At 37.0% G+C, this 17,121-nt stretch overlaps 1 protein-coding gene across 35 annotated transcripts in view; it reads right to left on the bottom strand.

The window, feature by feature from the left end:
* HDAC9 (histone deacetylase 9) overlaps positions 1-17,121 on the bottom strand; it is a 974,909-nt gene that overhangs the window by 423,416 nt on the left and 534,372 nt on the right. For 32 of the 35 annotated variants that reach the window (XR_004627984.1, XR_004627978.1, XM_034668867.1 and 29 more), the window contains one exon: positions 8,474-8,737. Coding sequence is in view for 33 of the 35 variants with exons in the window: in XM_034668867.1 (XP_034524758.1) it covers positions 8,474-8,737 (264 nt within the window). In the remaining 2 variants the exon portion in view is untranslated. Of the gene's footprint in view, positions 1-5,691; positions 8,738-17,121 lie in introns of those variants that run through there. The other 3 variants (XM_034668929.1, XM_034668931.1, XM_034668930.1) reach the window with 2 other exon arrangements.

The following is a 17,121-nucleotide window of genomic DNA, read 5'->3' as shown; positions in this document are numbered from 1 at the left end:
TCACGGGTTCTTTGTGCGGTGCTAGGAGCACTGTGTATTTGCACTGGCTTCAAAAGGCAAAAACACATTACACACAAGTAATAATTAAAGAAAAATTATACAGAAAATTATATGGAACAAATTCCAAGTTGATTGAAGAATTAGGGTGGTTTTGAGAAATCAGAGATGGCATACAGGAAAAAAGCAAAGTAGGTTTTAAAAAAGGGAGTTAAAGGCTTTCCAGATAGGGAAAAAGTTTGATGAAACTCGTGAGGCTGGAGCCCTACGCAGGCAATCCGCTGCGCACGGTTAAGTGATTCAGTTAGACTGGGAAGGATGAGTGCTTGGTCTGAGTATAAAGGCCGAATGATGAGGGCTGAAACTCCATGACAGCATTTAGATGAAACAAGTAGATAGATGTAGTAGGTTCTGCGATAGAGAAGGTGAAAACGGTATTGGTATCGTACAGTAAGTTAATTACATTAGTATAAAGATCACACTGATGTGGAAGGAGCTATTGCAATAATAAAAGAATGAATTTGTTTCCCTATTAATTAAGGTATTGACCAGGGAAAGCAGAGCCGAAGAGAAAGTAAAGAGATATGATGGCTTGGAAATGAGAAACAGGAGTAACAATTGCTTAGAAATAAAGGAGAGGAAATAATCAAAGGTGATTTCATGATAATCTGTCTAGTGTCTAAAAGGTAGTTCCGTTGACGGAAATGGAAAAGCTGGATAAAACAGCACACTTTACAGATAGTGAATTTAAAAACTTTGAAATTAGAGTGGAGAGATAAGTGAATTGTCTTTACAACTGATAAGTATTAATAAAGCACTTGATAGACTTCAAATTGTCTTTAAGGCAAAGAAAGAAATCTTTAAACCCTGAAATCATTAAGATGTGCATATCTGTCCTAACACTAACATTTTATGGGTCTATGTTAGACTGAATAACAGCAATAGAAATATTCTGGCATGAGCAAATGCTAATTTGTTCAAGTCTGATAGCCCACCTATTTCTAAAATGATGCAGTGAGAAGTTAACATAATATAAAATGAGAGGAAGAGGAGCTAAAGCAGCATTCTATAACAGAAAATATAATGCAAGCCACACATATAATCTTACATTTTCTAATAGCCACATTAAGGAAGTAAAAGAAAACAGGTAAGACTAACTTTAATAAAGTTACATAAGCGGATATATTTAAAATATTTTTAGTATGTAACCAAATACATCATTATCACTTAGATACTAATATATTTTTGTTACTATGGCTTTGAAATCTAGTCTGCATTTTACACTTACAGCATATCTCGATTCACACCAGTCCCATTTTAAATTCTCAATTGATACATGTGGCTACCAGGTTGGACAGTACAAATACAGGGGTCTTTGCAGAAATTCTGTCAACAAAGGCACAAGGATCAAAGCAAAGTTGCAAACATGGGTTCAACATAAAATTTCAGTGCAAAGTAGACATGAGTAAAAATGAGTAACCAGGATAGAATTCTGTCATATAAATGAAGAAAAATAACTCTGGTTTAGGTTTTAAAGGGTCACCAGAGAAAAGGCATTTCTTTTTTTTTTCTTTTTAAAGATTTTATTTATTTATTTGACAGAGACAGCCAGCGAGAGAGGGAACACAAGCAGGGTGGGAGAGGAAGAAGCAGGTACCCAGAAGAGGAGCCTGATGTGGGGCTCGATCCCAGAACGCCAGAATCAGGCCCTGAGCCGGAGGCAGACGCTTAATGACTGCACCACCCAGGCGCCCTGAGAAAAGGCGTTTCTTAAAGGAAAGACAAACTTAATGTTTTCTTCAGTTTGTATTAGATACAATAAGCAGCAGCAAGATTGTAGCATTTAAATGGTTCATTGGGAAGAAAGAGAAAACAAAAGCTAGGAAGGAACAGGAGACAGCAACAGGAATGGCAGATAAGAAAGACCAAGATCAGCTAGAAATAAGGAAAACAGAGATGATGTGTGTGAAAGTGGAGCCCAACGATCATTAAGTTCTTCTCCCTTTAAAAATAACTCAAATGGAAGAGTATTTTTTTAAAAAGTGTATATAACTGGAAAACGGATGAAAGACCTAAAAGTAAATGCTGAAATTAGAAACCTCTCAGAAGGAAACAGGGTGTACAACTTTGTGACACTGGATTAGACAATGGTTTCTTAAATATGACACCAAGAGCACAAGCAACAAAATTAAAAATAGAATTTAACAAAAATACAAATGTTTGTGCATCAAAGGACACGATCAAGAAATGGAAAGACGACCCACAGAATGGGAGAAAATATCTGCAATTCATATATTTGATAATTTCTAATTCATATTTTGGATATCCAGTAAATATATTTAAAAACTCTTACAACTCAACAACAACAAAAAAACCTAAGAAACCAATTCAAAAATGGCTTGAGGATTGGAATAGACATTACCCCCCAAAAGATACAAATGTCCAGTAAGTAAATTTAAAGATGATCAATCATTAGCAATTAGTGCAATAAAAATCCAAACAACACGAGTTAATACTTCACATCCACTAGGATGGCTGCAATATTTTAAGAAAAGAAAATAACAAATGTGGGAAAGGATGTGGAGAAATTGCATCCCCTCTTACCCTGCTAGTGGGAGTAGAACATAGTTCAGCCACTGTGATAAAGAGTGTGTCAGTTCCTCAAAAGTTAAACAGAATTACCATAGGACCCAGGATTTCACTCACTCCTAAGCATATACCCAAGAGCATAACGTATATTAACATAAAAGCTGCACATGAATGTTCATAGCAGCATTATTCATAAAAGCCAAAGAGTGAAAACCAAGTGTCCATCAACTAATGAATGGATAAACAAAATATAGTATATTCATAAGATGGAATATTATTCAGCCATAAAAAGACATGAAGTACTGATACACGAACCTTGCAGACATTATGCAGACACACTGAAAGCCACATAGTCTATGATTTCATTAATACCAAGTATCCACAGTAGGCAAATCCACAGAGACACAAAAGAGTTATAACTGGTTGCCAGGGGTTGGAGGGAGGAGAGAATGGGGAGTGATTGCTTAATTACTACAGGATTTCTTTGAGTTGATGAAAATATTCTGGAATTAGAAAGTAGTGATGGTGTCATAGCATCATGAATATACCAAAACGCACTGAATTATATACTTTGAAATGGGTAAAATGGTAAATTTCATGTCATATGAATTTTAATAAAAACAGAAAAACAAAAAAAGCAAGTGTGCAACAAATAACTCAGAAATTGTGAAGAAAAATAATTTGCCAAGTCTTGGTGAATAAATATTAACAGGCTAAGCAATTGTTTAAATTAGAAGAGAGAAATAAAACAAAAGGACAGATACTATCACAGCAGGAATAGAAGTGAACACAGTGAGAATGACCTATAGCTAAGTTGAAATGCAGATGAAACAAAACAATATACAAGAAATATGAGATAGTCTAGTTTGGAAATTATGAATGAAGAGTCCAAGGAGCTTAGGTAAAAGCTATTAACAGTCAGGCCATATTTCAGGAAGTGGTTTAGGGCCCCTGGACAGCTCCAGAACATTATCTTCGAATAAGACTCTCCCAAAGGGCTTGAAAAATGTAGTCTCTTGGGCTCTCTGTCAGGACAACAGAATCAGAACCCGGTAGGTGCGGACAGAATCCGAACGGCCAACAACTTCCCTCAAAAGGATTTTTATGCATCTTTCAAGTGAAAATCACATAGGAAGACAAGAACTCAACACAAATGTCTCTATTTTTCCTTTTCCCAACATTTTCTACAGACTATATTAGGTCAGAATGATTATCAAGTGCATCCTCAGTAGGTCAAAAAAGGTTTTAAAAGGCAGCATCCTAACTGCTTGGAAATTGGTATTTGGCTTTGGTTGGGGAAAGAAGGTAAGTGGCAAAGGACAGCTGTGACCTAGTTGAATCTTTTCTCCTTCTCTCCCCCCAAAAAGGTAACCCCAAGTGCAGGCATTCTGTTTCACCCCATCCTAAGATTGGCTCTGGTCAGAAAAAAAAAGAAACTCACAAATTTTCATGATTCAAAATGGTTGAACATCATGTGTCCAAGGATGATACCTCTCATCTATGCATGAGACTAAAAAGTCCTAATCTCCTACTTTATAGCAATGATTAAGAGAAAATTGATTCAAAACAGTTTGGAAATGTGGATGGGGGGAGGGAGAGAGAGAGAGAACTGATGATTTAATAAACCTGGACTCACGAAAGAGCTAGACTGTCACTAATTGGGTGACCTGGACCTTATTTAACTTCTTTGGGCCCCAGTGCCCTCATCTCTGCAACGAGACAATAGTATCTACCCTATAGTTTGTTGTGGGGACTAAATGAGTTGCTAGACATGTATGTTTCCAATAGTTGAAAGTGAAAGTCTTTTTGTAAATCAATATAGTCCCAAAAGGCTGCATTGTCTAAACCTTAGAGTTTATAAGCCTTAAAGAAGGTATTATGAAATTAGAATAGAAAACCTCCCAAATCTAAACTGAGAAGTTCGAAAAAGTCACATTCCCAATATCTTGTTTTATTTGGCAGAATTCTTTGACTGCCCTCCCAAACTTTCAAAACCCAGATGGAGGAATTATCAATAATAAAGGGAAGGGTAATCTACCTCTCAAATTCCTTCTCTTGCATCTCCAAGTTCTTGATTATAACTGGTTATAATTTGTAGAACTTGATTATTTATCATTGTTAATTCACAATTGGATACCCACAATTCTGTGCTTCCATTATTGAAAAAAATCACCAAGACTTTAATGCCAAATTAAAAAAATACTGTTGTCTACCTATACATTCATTGAGTCCTAGATTTCAAAAAATAATTAGTGTCTGAATTCCTTTTAAACATCCTTTACAGAAAAAGAGTATAAAACAAAGTAAAATTTTCTTAAAGGCAACGTTTTTCAGATCTATGAAAAGGTAACAGTCTCCATTTCAGCAGCCACCTTCACCAACGAGAAGGTGGGTTTTTACTGCCAGAACAGGAAATCTAATGTTTATTTATTGCAAGTCCTGGCAAAAAATATTTTCCTGAAGAGAAAATTTCTAACATGAGATTGATACTTTTTATTGAAACATCCACTTTATACTTCAAAAATTGGATTTATAGTGTAAAACCATTATCTAATTGGTTCCTCCAACTCTTTTTTGAGGATCTCTGGTACCAAGTTAATCAAGCTTATAAAAGTCCAAAGGCAATTTTTAGGAAATTGTGACTAACGGTATTCCCACAATTCTGACCCAATTATCAGGTTTATGGCATTATGGAATGATAATCCACTTTGTAATAGTCAATGATATTAGCTTCAGAATTCTTCATAATCTAATGCAATATTGTGATTTAAAATAATTTTAATTTGTATGATGCTATTAAAGTTTAGATTAAGGGAACAAAAACACAGTAACACATTATGAAGTATTGACTGATTGAAGTTTTACTAGCAACTGGCCAGAAGAAGAGCTGGGTATGTCATGGTGCAGGGATGTCTATGGCCCAGTTTCCTTTACCTGAGCCAGGCCCCTTGTTCTTTACACTAGTATTATATTTGTTTCCATAGAGGGGAGGTCATTTAATTAGTTTTTTTTCTCTTTACATTTATGTACTGTTACTTTATACTTGTAGGTCAGGCTGTCACTGTAATAGATAAAATTATGATACATGGAAAATTATTTATTTTGATATTTATTGAGTGCTTGTTACACTGGAGGGATTATGTTAACCTTTTTAAAAATAATTTTTTAAGTTGATCAAAGTTAGGAATGAACATTTATTTATATAAAATTTTATATTTGGAAGTTGACATCAAACATGATAACATATCATGAAAAAGAGGCCACACTGGGAAAAGGAAACGGCAACAAATTTTACATGTGTTTGCTATTTGATAATGGCTGACATAAATAGTTTAAAATCATTGTTGGGTTTATTATTTTTAATGGCATGAGAGATAACTGCTCAAAATATCTTTATTTTCTTGTTTCAACAACGAATGGCAATATATTTTGGTATATGAGGCCTAGCACATGAGCTTCAGATCCGATTAAGTATATCAAGTTTACACAAAGCCAAATGTATGAAAGGGGATCTTTTAAAAAAAACTTTATTTGAGAAAGGAAGAGACTTATAACAGAAGGCAAGAAGGAAACATACAAACAATATATTTACAACACAAAACAAGAGATCACCTTCAAGGGTGTAAATTATAATAAATACAGTAGATTTGAAAAGAGACATTTATCAATTAATTCTAAGATGAATTAAGTCCAGCTTTCTTTTTCACTGGTTCCAGGTAGTTTCTTGATTAAATTCAAAGACTATCAAATTCAAACAATTAATGTCCACCAACTGTACTGATGAAGCTCTCTCAAATGACATTATAAAAAATAGGGTTTTTTTTGTTTGTGATTACATATCTTTGAAGTAATATTATACAAAAGTCTGCTCAGCCACATGTTCCTCCCCAAATAAAATGTATTTTAAAAGATGCACTATCCCTTTTTATGAGATTGAAAAAGACTTTAAAGAAAATGAATATTTATGAGATGGAAAAAATATACAATTTTATCTTAGGAATGCCATATTTTTAATGCAAAACAACTGACAAAAAGTCATTTTAATCTTAAGGAATATACTAACCAAAATATAGTGGTAATAGGAAAAGTTGCCTATTATAGCTATTTGTCAAATTATCAGAAGGACGTTCATTATATGGAAAAGTTTTAAACTTTCTAAACTTCTAGTTATGTTAATTTAATTTGAATGGAGACTTTTTAAAAAAGGATAATGTATCTTTAGCAGTGACCTTTTTTAAAGAAATATTTTTAAATGTCACAGCAAAATGTAAACAACACGTGCCAATAACATATACAGTTGTTACAATGTCTACATTTGGCAAAATCGCTCTATCTCCTTTGAAACAGGATACTACACCTTAAAATACCTTGGATTTAGAAATATAAATATTTTAATAGAAAAAAACCTCACAAAGATTCTAGGTCAATTTGGATTATCCATATTAAAGGGGTCTTAATACAACGAATCTTTAACTAGCTTAACAAAAGTAAACCTATAAAACAAGGTAAACATATCAAAAGGGAGTATGAAGGAAATGTTCCAGTGAAAAGCTTCCTTAACAATTTCCCTACTTGCGGTGTTATTTTCTTAGACAATAAATCAATTCATAGAGTGCCCTTTAAAAACAGAAAGAGTAAAACACTATCCTCCGTTTTTTTTTCCCCCTACATTCCTCATTACATGAATCACTTGGACTTCCTGTTTCCACAAGGCATTTCCTGTTCAGCCTCATAGAATCAGTTTTCTGTAGGAGAACAGCAGGAACCTGACAAAGAACGGACTTAAATAAACAGAGTCTTCTGTTGCCTTCAAAGTTGTTTGTATTTCATAGCATCAAAGGACACAGTCCTTCTGAAGGGGCATTATATACAAGTAGATTCTGTTGTTAAGCCTAACTTTCCTAAGTTTTTATTTGCCAAAATGGTATGGTATATGCCGAGTCATTATGGAATTCTACCTAAGAGATCCTAGTGATGATTATAAAATATGATACACTTTCTTCTTCTCAACATGATTGTGACTTCGTATCAGATAATCATCATACCATTACTGTGTTTTCTACGATTGTAGATACAATATAGTATCTGATTGGACCATAATGCTGCACATTACTTCTGGCTGATAACTGCATCGGCTTCATTTGATCTTTTTCGATAGACAATGTCATCAAATAACACAAGATAAAAGTAAAATGAGCAGTGCTAGGTGAGACATAATGTAATATTTAAAATAGTGCTGTACTTTGCAATCTATATATTTAAAACCACCTCTATTCCTAATATTTTCAATTGCAATCTATACAATAACCTAAGGACTATTGGCATGGTAACCAGAACATTTAACTTAACAAAAAAGAGAGAGGAAGGAAGGGGCAGACTACCTTTAACAGTGTTCAAGACTGTAGTATGATACATTATGTACAACAATGTGAAAATTGAATTCTACATATCAAAAAAAAATCAAGAACTAATAGAATGTTTCATTGATCAGACTGGGTGACTATATCCAGCAGTCACTGATCTCAACAGATAAACTAAAAACAACAGTGAGTTCGTTTTCCTTAGAAGTAATTGGTGTGGCAGGCTTTGGGATGAATTTAAAGCCTATTAATTACTTGCATACTTATGCAGTATAATTTTAGTGTAACAAGTATTTCCTTACCAGTGGAGTTTCAATGAAACCTTGATATCTATATAGAAATCAGTATATAGAGAAATCTCTATATAGATATATCTGCATTAAGTAGAATCCTTAAACACCAAAATCAAATCATTCAGAAATATAAACAGATAGGAAATAATATCCATTTACCAAAACCGGCAATGCATTTCATATTCAGATAATGACTTTAATTACAAATCCTGGAGCTAAATCTTTGCCTATTACCTGTTGCATAAAAGCAGCCTGCTCCCCAGATTCCATTTCCTGGATCTGAGCATCTTCGTCACTGTCCACTGGTTCCTCCTTGACCTTCACAGCCCCAACTTGTCCCAGTGTGTCATCCACACAAGCACTGCTGTCGCTCCTAGTGCTGTTGCCACTAGAGGGCGCTCTGTCTTCCTGCATCGCCTGGTCCCCCTGAAGCTCTTCCTCCGCTTCCTCGAGGTGACTGCCTGGTTGCTTCAGTTGTTCAATAGATTTCGAAAGCAGCTAGAAGAGAGTGTTCAGGGGTTCAAAATTCAATAGTTCTTGGTGGTAACAGAGAAGCAAAATACACTTTTACTTCTAACGACTCTACTTCAGTATCGTTTGGTTTCCAGTTTCTGGACATCAATTGCAGAACGAATTTGTATGCAACAAACTTCCTCAGTGATCCTAAATCTGAAGCAGTCCCATCGCTGCCATATTGTGCAGCTGTGGTAGGCAGACAATGAGGTCTTTAAGTGCTTTTTTTTCATGGATTACTCTTTAACATTTAGAAAATGGTGGGGAAAAGGCAAATAGGCTTTTTCAATGGGAACCATGAAACTTTTACAAGTAGAGTTTGTACTGAGACAATGCAATCCAAAAACACCTGAGAATATTTTTCTCAAAAGAGAAAATGTAATGGGATTAATGGAAAGATAATGAAAAACTTCCGCAATCTCATTTTTTTGACAAATGTCAACCACTAAAAAATATGAGCACAAATGCTAAGGCGTCTGTCTAATTTTCCCATACCTAAATGTTCAAATGATAAACATCTTCGTATATATACTGGTAAAACATGGAAATATTGACTTTGAAATCCTAAACTTCAAAAAGATGCGGGATTTAAAAAAATTGTCATAGCACTAAAAATGTTTTATGAATATATCCAAATTAAATAGGAAATAAGCAATTATTTTTAATTGGAAAATTATTATTTAAGCCTTTTCCTTATTTTATAAATTAAATTGTACTGTATCTTGAGAAGTATATGAATTAACTGCTCAATGATTAAAAAAAAAAAAAAAAGCGAGAACAGGCCTAACTTAAACAATAGCAAAAGATGATTTCAGGTCACAGTAGGTCTCTTGTTTTGATTCACAATGACCCCAGTGACTGATCATCTGCAGATCTTGAACTGTGGTTTAAAGAATGAATGGAGTTTTCTGTTAAGTCAGTGCCCATGTAAGCAACATGCCAAATACTCTTAATGAGCAGCACACTTAGAATACAACTGCTAAACTCATGAATACCGATTTCTCTTGGTACAGTTGAAGCTTACCTTCCCCAGGCACCTAATTATGTTTTTAACATTAAACACATGCTTCGAATTAGAATACCTAAGTACTCCAACTCCGAAGGGTGTCTTACCCTCTTTAGGCTTTAGACTTTCCTCCAGGTCATATAACCTCAGATGGCCATATAACTGATGAAACCCTTCCCCTTCAATTTCACTGTCGGTAAAATTATTGGGTTTTTTGGTTCATTTGTGCAACAAACATTTGAGTGCCAACTGTGTTCAAGACATCACGCTAAGCATTGGGAAATGAGCCATCCCCTCGCCCTCGTAGAGCTTATAGTTTAGTGTGTTAGAAAGGAACCAAAAAGATAAATAAATTTATTCTTATTTTCGAGTATGGTAAATGAAATGGGAAGAAGCACTGGGTGTTTAAGAGTACACACTAGTTGGCACAGTAGCGGAACTGTGGGGGTGCTATGTTCAGGCTGAGACAAGAAAGAGGAGGGATAGAAAAGGAGGAGTCATTAGTTACGTGTGTGAGGGTTTGAAATAAGGGTAGAGAGCATTTCTGGCTGAAGGCACAGTACGTGCGCTGGAAAAGGAGTCCAGTGCATTGGAGCAAGTGAAAGGCCAGTGGGGTTTGAGCACAGGAAGGTGGGGAGAGTCCTGGAAGAGGATGTTGGAGAGAGTGACACAGTTTATAATATGTTCGGGTTGAGAATAAGATTCTAGAGAAATAAAATATGATTCAGGATAGAGCCATAAATAAAATGTAAACATCACCAATCTGAAGTTAGACATACTCAAGCTAAGGGAATACATACCAATCAAAATTTATGTCAAAATGAAGAAGGCAAATTTAAATATTAATTTCCTTCGCACTTACAATCTAACATCTATTGTTCCTGGGCTGTCAGCGTAAGAACAATCATCCCATCGTGCTTTAAATGTCTCTACGTACTTCTTAGGAAACTATTTGCAGGACTTTTGTATCAATGCTAATTAGCTCTTCATAACATAAATACATAATACCTTGCACACTGCTGAGATGTTGAAGAAAAGAGACAATGTAATATTCCTGAACTTTGACTATACAGCCGTAGGGTCCCATTTAACTGGCTATTAGAAAAAGTACATGTGACACCACAGAAAATAGGCAGGATTTTAATGGGAAAATCCCAGTTTGAGCTGGGATACCAGGAATAAGGAGTTTGGGTGACAAGTATCCACCCATTCTTCAGAGAGAGAGCTCATCAGTCAACCCTTCCCTCTATTGCTCACTTCAGACGTGATGTACAAGAGCAGGACAGAGATTCTTGTGGGGAGAAGAGATCTATCTAAGGAAAGGTATCAGTCAGGTAAAGGAGGCTGCAAGAGCCCCTGGGAGGGACCATCTGCAAGCACATTGCCGCAGTTCATCTTCTGGATGGACGCTCGGCGAGCTGTAGAACTTTGCCCTCTCGCTAGCAAAGCTTAGCTGGAAAAATTCACGGGAGCTAGCACATCAGAGCTGGTGGGCCAAGGACACGTATGAGTCAAGAAGACACCTCTGGGAGGCGTTCAAAAGTTCATGTGCATAAGAGCCTCTGTGAGGAAGAGAGAAGAAAACCATATGGGATGTGTCGCCATGAGACAGGAACTGAGGGTCCTGAAAGGTCCCTCATTCATGAAAGGTCCACCAGGGAGCACGTGACCGCTGTCCAGGAAATGTCACATCAAAAGTCCCTGCTTACTGCCAAGTGACTCTGCAACTTCCCTAGCTTCTGGATGTTTGACTATGGGGAGTATTTAATAACCAAGAGGAAACTGCACATACTGCCTGCTAAGTACAAGGAAAGTCTATTGCTATTCGTGTCTTTCCCAGTCCCAGTCTCGACATGGCCCCTCAGTACCTTGACTTCCTCACATCCAGGGGTCTTTCACTCCGCTCTACCCCAGCACCCACTGCTGGGATCAAACCTTAGCTCTGGTATTTATTGATAGCTGTACACCTTCCTAAATTGGTTTCAAACATGACTTCTTTCTGGCTGATTCTCAGAATATTCTGACCCCAACCACTCCCCAGCTCTGGAGGGTCCTCTAAGTGACTGAGCCTAACACATTCTCACTGCCCACCAGTCCCCCTCATACCCCCCATTTCCCTCCTTGCTGGACTAGGTTCCATTCGCCAGCACTAAAAATCACTCCTTTAGGGTGCCTGGGTGTCTCAGTGGGTTACACGTCTGACTCTTGATTTCAGTTCAGATCATGACCTCCGGGTCCTGGGACTAAGCCCCACATCGGGCTCCACCCTTAGCAGAGAGTCTGCTTGAGACACTCTCTGTCCCTCTGCCCCTCCCCCTCCACTCTCTCTCAAATAAATGAAGAAGTCTTTTTTTTTTTTTTTTTAATCACTCCCTTCCATTTTCTTCAACTCCCCTGCCCTTTTCAATATGGTTTTTACTGGAAAAGTAAGACTTCCAACCTTGGTTAATACTACATCTCTGCCAAACCCAAGCAGCTGAATAAGCTAGGAAACAAACAAACGGATTACAATCATGCTGAATGTTTCTTTTCAGATTCATGAGCAAAACCCTCAAAGGGCCCTCAGCGCTGCCTGGGAATGCCACCACATTTCTCTCCTTCATTCGCTCCCACTCTTTCACAATGACAATTTCAAACTACCTCCTCTCTCCTCAAACCTCTAAAATCCAGACCTTTTCTTCACTCTCTGCTGATACCTGTGCTTATAATTGTACTGAGAAATAGAAGCCTCTGAAGAGAAACTCAGCATCCTGCTACCATCGCATTTACCAAGCTGTCCCGTTCACCCTTCCTCCTGTTCTTCGGAAAGCCATGTCTACACTCTTATCTCAGGCAATCCCTCGGCTTAGGGTCTGGATCCTATCCACTCCTGCAATGATCCACTCTGTCCTCCAACACACATTTCCCCTCTCTGCTGGAATATTCTTATTTGTGCATTTTCAAAATGATAATCCATCTTAAATAAAACCTCCCTTGCTCCCCTCACCAACACCACTATGTATGTTCTTTCACAGCAAAACTCCTTGAATTATTTCTCCTTACTGTCTTCATTTCTCTTTTCCCATTCTCTTTAGAATTCATGCCAAAAAAGCTTTCATCCACATATTTGACCGAAGTCTCCCCTGTTAAAGTCAGTAATGACTGCATTCGTGCCAAATCCAGTGGCAATTTAATTAGGGTATCGGTTAGTGTCAGTGAAGGAAGCACCTCACAAAGGGCATCAAGACACAATCATAGCATCTTTGAAAGTAAGAGAACGATATCACTACAGCTAAAGACCAGACAAACTGTGTGCTAATTTCCTGGAATATAATTTCCCATAGATAGCAAGTAGGTCCAAGAAAATCTCTCATAGTGACCAAATGCTGATAGTTCACAGAATTTATCATATGTACATTTTAACAAAAAACCTTCGGAAGTCTGACCTGTTAATGTATTTCTGAGGTCACAGATGTATCCAGAAATCTCATCGTTTAGCCCATGAATCACCTTTGGTCAGTATTGACAACCTCACTGACACAGACACGTATGTAACAATTTTCAGTGTGCAATAAAGAAACAATGCCGTTTGTTCTAGTCAGTTCCTTTGGCGTCATCTACACTTGTGATGTACTAAAGGAAACACGAGGGAGAAAAGTGCCAGAACGAATAACACTATGATAACTGGGCAAGATAGCCAAATGGCAAAATGATCTTCCAAGGGCAGAATTCCTTGATGGTTTATAAAAGAAATGTTTCTTGACATAAGGCAGTAACTTACGAGTGGAGATCATATACATATAAAATGTAGTCATTGGAAAATTTCTAATAACATTCTTCAAACCTTTATTCTATAAAGAAGGAACTTCATGTCCAAGAGAAGCTGAGCCATCTCCAAAAAAAAAAAAAAAAAGGAGAAACCTAGAATTTTTTTTATACCCTTCCAGTTTGCATTCTACTCTGAACAACTATGTTCTGATGACAACTGAATTAAAATAAGTAATTGCAATGTCTCCCTGAGCTCCAAACTTGCATATTCAGCTGTTTCCTTAACATCTGCCCTTAGATCTTGAATATGTAATAGGTATCATAAACTTTAAGCAGCTAGAAGAAAACCTTTATTTTCCTCCTACTCAAATGTACTGCTCACCTAATTTTCTCATCTGAGGGAACAGCAATACCCAATTGCACGAGTCAGAAATCTAGGATTTTTCCTTGTTTCTCTCTCACTCACCTTTTTGCTAAATACCTGAGAGCTTGATTGATGCTTAGTAACAGGGCTTTGACACTTTTCTTCCCAGGTTATGAAGCAAATGACAATGTCAACATGAACAATAACTACCACTTTTTCACCATCTCTGAAATAAAATACGTGCTTTTGTGAAGTTTCACAAAATGGAAAAGTGATAAATGGGATCTCCTGGAGATGGTTTTGCAAAATATAAATGCAGAGAAGGAGTTAACCTACACTTCTTATTCCAGGTATTTGACTAAAGCTGTTTTTGTTTAAGCAGGCAAATTTGCCAGTGTGGAAAAATTAGCAATTAACATCAGCAAGAAAAATCTACAGACCAAAGTTGCAGAAAACCTGCCTGCCAGGTTTAACTTATTTTAGATTTTTAAAATAAAAAATTACTTGATGTTTGTAAGTTTCTGGCTATTTATGAAGACATTCAGGACTTCGATTGTGTTGTGTCGTATGTGTTTTTGAACTTCAAATGGGACCATTACAAAGATGGTATGGGCTAACCCTTTTCTAATTTGTACTGTTGCTGAGTGGCCCCAGATGCAGGGAGGAGCTGTCTGCTTACTCTCAGTGGGGTAGCAGAGTCTCTCTTTGGTTGAACATCTGGAGGTGATCCCCAGCAAAGCTGAGCTGTTGCCTTGCTGGCTACAAAACACAAGACAAAACATCTGTGTGACAGATAAATGTGTGAGCCTGTGTGAATCTCGGCCGAGGGCCCATCTGTAAAACATACTATGTGTCATTCGTCTGACACCAGGTGAGTTACTTTGGTGGGGAACCCAGCTGAGAGGAAGATGATGGTTGCACTTCTCCTTCTCCTTCCCTTTCATCTGTGCTCTTCCTCATCTGTCAGTGTTTCTCCGTATTCTCCCTGCTACTGGCTGCACGGTGATCGTGCCAAACACTAAGAATGGTGCGGGCAATCTCTGACCATTCTGGGTTTGTAACACACACACTCCTCCCACTCACCCTGACATTCTATAGACCAGATATGATAATTATTGAAATTTCTAACACCTTTAAGTGTTACAATTCTGTTCTTCTCAATCCCTGCTAGGCTCATAATTATGGCAAATCCATAATTTCGATATTTTATATTCCATGTTAAATATCATATATTCTACTGGCAAATGATGTAAAATTCATGAAATTATATTTAAAGGCCGTGCTGCTAACCTTTACACATGAGCACATTAAGCTCATCTCTGTGTAAGTTACACTGTTTGACAAAGTCTGGAAGTCAACATAAGCCTAAGTGCTATCGGATAAAGTATCTTTAAATTCCATATTTAAAATTTTTCCCAAGGAGATCTTTCATGTCCCCACAAATACCTTCAGATTTGAAATGGCAATCAAGAGCAAGAGCGAATAAGGAGTAAATCTGTTTCTGATGGACATCTGGTTTTCTGAAATTGTCAACAACCCATTAAGCACAAGTGTTTGAATGTGATTATTAAACTATGCAAAGTGACCTTCAACCCAACTCATCACTTTCCTATTTTGCCTCAGATTTGAAGACAGATTTTACTTGGGGAATGGCACAAGTTTTTGTTTTTGTTCTTTTTTTTTTTTTCTTTTAAATAAAAGCAAAATTCTTCTTTTGGAAAATGAAACCTTTCCCTTTAGCTCCAAGGAAACTAGATTTTAAAACAATGATAAAATTCTGTGTCAAATCACAAATAGATTAGGTATGTACCAACTGTTCTCAAAAACAACATGCAGAGCATGGAGGGCTTTCCAACGGAGAGGTCTACTTAGAGAACTCCGCCTCAAGCCAAGATACTCCATGCCATTTTGCTTCTGTGCATTTTAGGGAAGTTGCCAGAAGAACCAAAACTAAATAACAAGAGAGAAATATTTTCTAAATATTGGTTCATTACTCATAATAATTAAAAGTCTAAACTGAAAAATGCCCCTTTCTACCAATATTGAAGAGATAGAAAACTAATCTAGAGACCAAGTGAATTCTTAATAAAAACATGTTTATCTGTATAACTTAAATGATTGTCTAGAACAAGGCCTGCAATTAAAATATCCTTTTTCTGGTTTCAAAACATCCTAATAATTCAATAACTTAAACGAGTGTTAACTTCTGGAAAGGATACTGAAAATTTCCTCCTCCTAAAGTGTTTCTAGTAAGTTTGAGAAAGTTACCCACCTACTCTTTCATTCATTGGGCAATTTTTATTCAGCACTTACTATATGCCACACCCGAGTAGAGCAGTCAGCTAGGCAACCTCTCAGAGGAAGAGGCAGAAAATAAGTAACTGAAGATTGGAACTTAATGCATAGGGAATGATGGGGAAAGCGGTGAGCATCTGTGTCTAATTTGTCTGGGCAGCGAAGGACCCTCAGAAGAGGTGAGGTTTGAGGTATGAGAGACTCCAATACTAAGATGGAGGCATGAGAAGATCTGGAAGTTGAACATTCCATACAGGACAGTGGCTCACACAACTTCTAGAGATGGAATGACACTCCCCACAGACTGGAGAAGAGGCCAGCGTGGCTAGAGGTCAGCAAGTAAGGGAAGGGAGTAGGAGATGAGGTCAGCAATGGGAGCAAGAGTCAGATCATGACAGCCTTATAGGCCACGAAAAGATGTTTGGATTTTATCCTATGTACAATAAAGAGCAACTGGGGAGTTTTAAGCAATCTCTTGACTGATTTGATTTGTATTTGTAAATGGTTACTCTGCTCGCTATAGAAGATTGGATTGAGGCAGGCAAAAGTAGAAACAGAAAGATCGACTTTCAGAACATAAAATCCCCAGCAAGAGAGTATAACAAGACTTAACAAGAACACAAAGGGGCTACTTTTCCTTCTTTTACAGCACTGTGTTATTTTTGGTCTTTTTATTACAGAATAGGATTTTCCCCTGATAATCCCCTTTCCAATCATCAGGCGATAGTACACTTTCTTTCAAAGTTTTCTTTCTTTGATTTTTAAGGGTAATGTACTGAGGCACAGTTAAGGAAAGGCACCCTCAGTGATTCTGGACTGTTCTCAGAATAGACAAAGTCTCAAAGCCAATGATCTTCAAATCTTCAAATCAATTGATTCATAAACTTCTCTCTTTTTCCCTATTGATCAACCCTTGCTTTGGTAATCTGGATAGCAGCACAAGCCCTATTTAAAACA

The sequence above is a fragment of the Ailuropoda melanoleuca genome, chromosome 1 (assembly GCF_002007445.2).
Source record: "Ailuropoda melanoleuca isolate Jingjing chromosome 1, ASM200744v2, whole genome shotgun sequence".
In the NCBI taxonomy this organism is placed as follows: Eukaryota; Metazoa; Chordata; class Mammalia; order Carnivora; family Ursidae; genus Ailuropoda; species Ailuropoda melanoleuca.
Note: the sequence above shows the minus strand (reverse complement) of the source record. Positions and strands in the feature narration are given on the sequence as shown.